Source organism: Urtica dioica, chromosome 3 (genome assembly GCF_054948205.1).
Source record: "Urtica dioica subsp. dioica isolate 48M chromosome 3, U.dioica_male_clone48M_v1_H2, whole genome shotgun sequence".
Lineage (NCBI taxonomy): Eukaryota > Viridiplantae > Streptophyta > Magnoliopsida > Rosales > Urticaceae > Urtica > Urtica dioica.
This window is the reverse complement of record NC_142758.1, coordinates 45,980,954-45,986,008: the sequence shown is the minus strand read 5'-3', so window position 1 is coordinate 45,986,008 and position 5,055 is coordinate 45,980,954. Positions and strand designations below refer to the sequence as shown.

At 35.8% G+C, this 5,055-nt stretch overlaps 1 protein-coding gene across 2 annotated transcripts; it reads left to right on the top strand.

Annotated features, from left to right (window-relative positions):
• Positions 1-208: 208 nt before the first annotated feature.
• LOC149403137 (universal stress protein A-like protein) lies at positions 209-2,404 on the top strand. Of its 2 annotated transcripts, none has more exons than XM_089609896.1 (4): positions 209-486; positions 1,062-1,147; positions 1,908-2,026; positions 2,175-2,404. In XM_089609896.1, exons 1-4 carry the CDS (start codon positions 264-266, stop codon positions 2,266-2,268), a joined length of 522 nt encoding a protein of 173 aa, XP_089466022.1. In that variant the 5' UTR covers positions 209-263; the 3' UTR covers positions 2,269-2,404. The 2 variants fall into 2 exon arrangements, with proteins under 2 accessions (XP_089466022.1, XP_089466021.1); XM_089609895.1 differs by having other exon boundaries at positions 1,059-1,147; positions 2,175-2,403.
• Positions 2,405-5,055: the final 2,651 nt, after the last annotated feature.

Genomic DNA, 5,055 nt, shown 5'->3' with positions numbered 1-5,055 from the left:
ATTTTATTAACAAACAGGTCACCAACAAGAATCAATTGGAATACTTTTAACACCGCTTTCTTTTTTTAAATGAACCCTCTCTCTCATATGAATTTTAAATTACGTTATCTGTGATTCTGTATATACTTATATACCTATATATTGTATAAGTCTATATTGCTGTAGCTTGTATTTGGTGAAACTTTATAATAAATCCTATATATGCACATGTCCGATCGAGTTTAATTTGCTTTTCATTAAAAAAAAAAAAAGGAAAAAGAAAAATGGACACTGGAAAAGAAGGCTCAATGAAGAAGGTTATGGTGGTGATCGACGAGAGTGATTGTAGCTATAACGCACTGATTTGGGCTCTTCAAAATCTCAGTGAATCCTTCATAAACCACTCGCAACTTTTTTTATTCGCAACACAGCCCCTGGAAAATTGTAGCTTAGCAGTTTCACCCGGACTTGGCTTTTCTCGTTTGTACTCTTCTTCTATACCACCCAGTTAAGTCTCTTCTAAGTTCCAACTACTATCTCAATTTCTTTTTGTAGACCAATTACTTACATGTTGAAGTTAATAAGTGGTATGCTCTTCAAAATTAGCCTCCTTGAATATATTTAGGATTATTTCAAATTAAATATAATTGATTGAATTTGTTTTTATCCCACCATCCATTTTTTGAAGTCTTTCTTATTATCCATTAAGAAGGTTGTATTCACTTTATGAGAAAAAAATTAGGTAATGAGAAAAAGTACTATTACTTGTATACAAGATTGAGCTATTACATCTTCAAGCATCTAATTTGAGCGACACTATCTTCATACTATCTCCAATATGTGAAGTCTCTTTCTGCATGAGGTATCCATTATTTTGATCTTTACAAAAAAAAAAAAAAATTGTAGTTTAATTTTAAATATGTTCTATATGATCAAATTTATATATGATATGGATGAATGGAAAATAGTAAAAAAGATTGAGCTGTTACATATATAACAAAAGTATATATATATATATATATATATATATATATATATATATAACAAAAATATTTATTTATATATGTTTTATTCCTCAGTAGATTTGATAATCCAGAATCAAGAAATAGCGAGAAAGGTTTCATTCGGACTTTTGGAGAAAGCTACGACTATCTGTTCCAGTTATGGGGTATGTACATATATTACTCTTGTTCTTTCTTTCAAAACAAATTTTAATGTTTATATTTTTATTTTTTATATTTGTTTTGGGCATTAAACATGTAACGTAAAAAGAGAAACCGTCAAGTTATCTTATTTTCCATCAACTCATCTTGTAAAGCATTTTTTTTTTACCTTTTATATCTATTTCAAGTTTCGACTTTAGCCCATCTGATTTTTTTTTTTTTTTTTTGGGTGATAAAAAGTACCCAGCCCATCTGGGTTTTTAGCTGTTGAGTATTTATTATCAACCAAATTGTATAAAGCTAATTGGGTTAAATATAAAAATAGAATCCTAGCTATAATTAAGTTTAGGCCATCTTGTTTTATGTGTATGTGTGCGTGTATGTGTATCCGTGTTATATGTGTTTTTGTGTATACGTATATGGGTTCGTGTGTATACGGGTTTGTATGTGTGTATACCTGTTCGCCAAGAGAGAGACCATAGTTTTGTTTAGTTTTTTAGTTTTTATAAAGAGAAAAATGAAAAATATAAAGAAAAATTAGATAAACTATACATATATATATTTATAGGTTTTTACCTTTAAATTCCATTAGATTTAAAACTGAAGGATGTGATGTGCAATAATCTAAAGCTAAAGATAAAAATTTATACAGAAAATTCAGTCGAATGATACTTCGTTAATTGTTACACATGTAACAGTTCAGAAAGAATTCATATAACTTATCCATAAATAAAAACCTTGCATATTTTGGTTTTGTCTTTACAGGTAAATGTGAAAACGTTTACAGAGGCTGGGGATCCTAAAGAGGCAGTTTGTAACGCAGTTCAAGAACATAACATCAATCTTCTCGTCGTTGGTGACAATTCCAAACAATTCCTTAAGAGGTTAATTAACTAATTAATCCGTATCTACCTAGTTTTGGCTCTTTGTCACTATTGATTTCTATATATTTAGGATAACTTGCATTATTCTAAGTTAATAATAAATTAAGATTTCTATGCATATTTATATGGGAAAGTCTGTGACGTGCAGGGTTATACAAGGAAGTAGTTTAGCGGACTATTGCTTAAACAATGCCAGCTGTCCAGTTCTTGTTGTGAAGAAAGAAAGCACTGTGAGATCATAAAAAATTGGTTCCCCTAGGGGGAAAAAAAATAGATTATAAAATTGGTTTATCCTTTGTACATCCAAACACTCTATTATATGTATTTTCAGCTTCTACTTCAATGATGCCAAGACCTAGATTTTTAATTATTTATCTTCACACAAGGATAATATTTAATATGTCAATATAGGTTGAAATGTCACGCTAACCAAATTATTTATCAATGACGTGTGTGGCATTTGCTAAGTGTTTTAGCATAACCTGTCGTAATCCCAAAAGAAAAATTCATGTTTAAGTGTTATTCTTTATCTATACAAACGACCAAAATCGTTTATACAACTCCCACTAATTCATATCTAGCATATGCTAATTGGTAATTTCACACCATCTCTAAAATAAAAGTCGTAGAGTTCAATCTTCACTAATAACGAAACTATCTTAAAAAAAATTCATTTATACAAAAACAAAACTACACAAAGAATGAAGAGATATTGTTACCATATTTTCGTACGCAGTAATTTGTAACTACGAGCTGATCTCATAAAGACTAAGACTAACTTAGAAATAATGAGCTAGCTACAAACTGAACTCAAGATTTAACAAGTGTGATTATTAAATAAACAAAATTATTGATGCCGATATAATCGTACTTTCCTTCATAATGGATGCATGGGACCGTAAAGGCGGGAAATTATCGAGATCTCACGTAATCATCTTTGATTTTCCAGCTTTTATTGTTGAAAATTCCAGCTCTTTATTGTTGAATATTTGCTTGTCTTTTATGTTTTATTTGATAGTCGTTTGTGTGGCATTTTGTTTCATTTGCTATAAATTCCAGCTCTTTATTGTTGAATATTTGCTTGTCTTTTATGCTTTATTTGATTGTCGTTTGTGTGGCATTTTGTTTCATTTGCTATTTAATTTTCTTTTATTTTTTTGGCATCCTCTTTATATGGTTAGGAAGGATTATATAATCGTTAGTTTTTGCTGAATAATAGAAAAGTCAAGCTCTCTTGCTTGCACCATTATCGTCTATTTTGTTTCCTATGTTCGGATCTACACCAGTTGGTATCAGAGCCACTCGCTTTTGTGCAATAGTGCCAAAGAAGCGAGCCCCTCGAGATGCTTCTGTAGAAGATGTTCATAGGCGCGAAGATGACGTAGGATTACGAGCTCAAGTGGAATTGTTGACTCGCCAAGTAGCCGCTCTGTTACAAAATCAAGTGGATCAACAACAATACCGAGACATATCCGACACTAAGGACGACCGCGTGAATCCTTTTGGTCTCGGTTTGGAGGCTACTGTCGTGCGGACAACCCGCACGAGACATCCCCGGAGAACTGTCGATGAGAGACGACGTTTAAGGTGGATATCCCGGAATTTCACGGCAGCATTCAAACCAAGGAATTCTTGGATTGGCTCATCATAACGGAGGAGATCCTCGATTTCAATGAGGTACTAGAGGAGAGACGCGCGTCTCTCATCGCTACCCGATTTCAAGGTCGAGTCGTCGCGTGGTGATCACAACTTCGTACCCAGCGTGCGTGCACCCACAAGTCAAAGATTACATCGTGGATCAATTTGAAGAAACACATGCAATAAGCGCTTCTTCCGCACAACTTCGCACACACATTCTACACCAACCACCAAAATATCCGGCAAGGTTTTAAGTCTGTTGCCGATTACACCACCGTTTTCCATATTTTTGTCACTCGCAACGATCTCGCCGAGACGCAGGAATATCTCACATTTCGCTATATCGGTGGGTTGCGCACTTCCATCCAAGACTAGCTAAATTTATTCGATTCGATAACCGTCTTCGAAGCACATCAACATGCCACCGCGATCGAAACACAACAAACTTGTCGCCGCTACAGCCTTGGCGCGCCCCCTCCATTACATAAACCCCCATCGGACCTGCCCTTGCCGTCCACACTCCAGCCGCTATTGATACCACGGCTTGACAATTTTCTCAACCAATTAAGCGGTGCACAAGTGTTTACAAAGCTCAACTTGAAAAAAAGTTTCCACCAAATCCGTATATGTCCCGACGATGAGTGAAAAACGGCGTTCAAGACGCGTGAGGGCCTCTATTAATGGCTAGTGATGCCGTTCGGACTCTCCAACGCCCCGAGCACATTTATGCGCTTTATGAACCAAGCGCTCTGACTTTTTATCGGTAAATTAGTTGGTATTTATTTTGATGATGTTTTAATCTATAGTGCTAACCCCGAAAATCATTTAGAACATTTTCGAGAAGTTTTCCTCGTGTTTCGTAGCAACGCCTTCTACACTGTCATTCATCAATGCTCATTCGCAACCGACAATGTGACATGTTCAGGCTACGTAATCTCCGCAGAGGGTCTCGCCGTTGACTCTTCCAAAGTTCAATCTGTGACTTCGTGGCCGCGCCCGTCCACCGTGACTGACATCCGTAGCTTCCACAAGCTTGCCTCATTTTATCGGCGATTCATCCCTTATTTTAGCTCCATCATGGCACTAATCATGGAGTGCATTAAAAATGGCTGATTTCATTGGAGTTTCGAAGCGAAAGAGTCATTCGACCTCGTCAAGGCGAAATTGACAAGTTCTCCAATCCTCATCCTCCCCGACTTCGAGCAACCATTCCTCCTCCATTATGGCTCCTCGAAGGTTGGAATAGGCACAGTTTTGAGCCAAAAAAACTGCCCCATCTCCTACTTTAGCAAGAAGCTCACCGGGTCCAATATTCGGTACAACACTTACAATTTCGAGTTCTACTTGATTATGTGTGCCATCCACCATTGGCGCCACTATTTATTTCACAA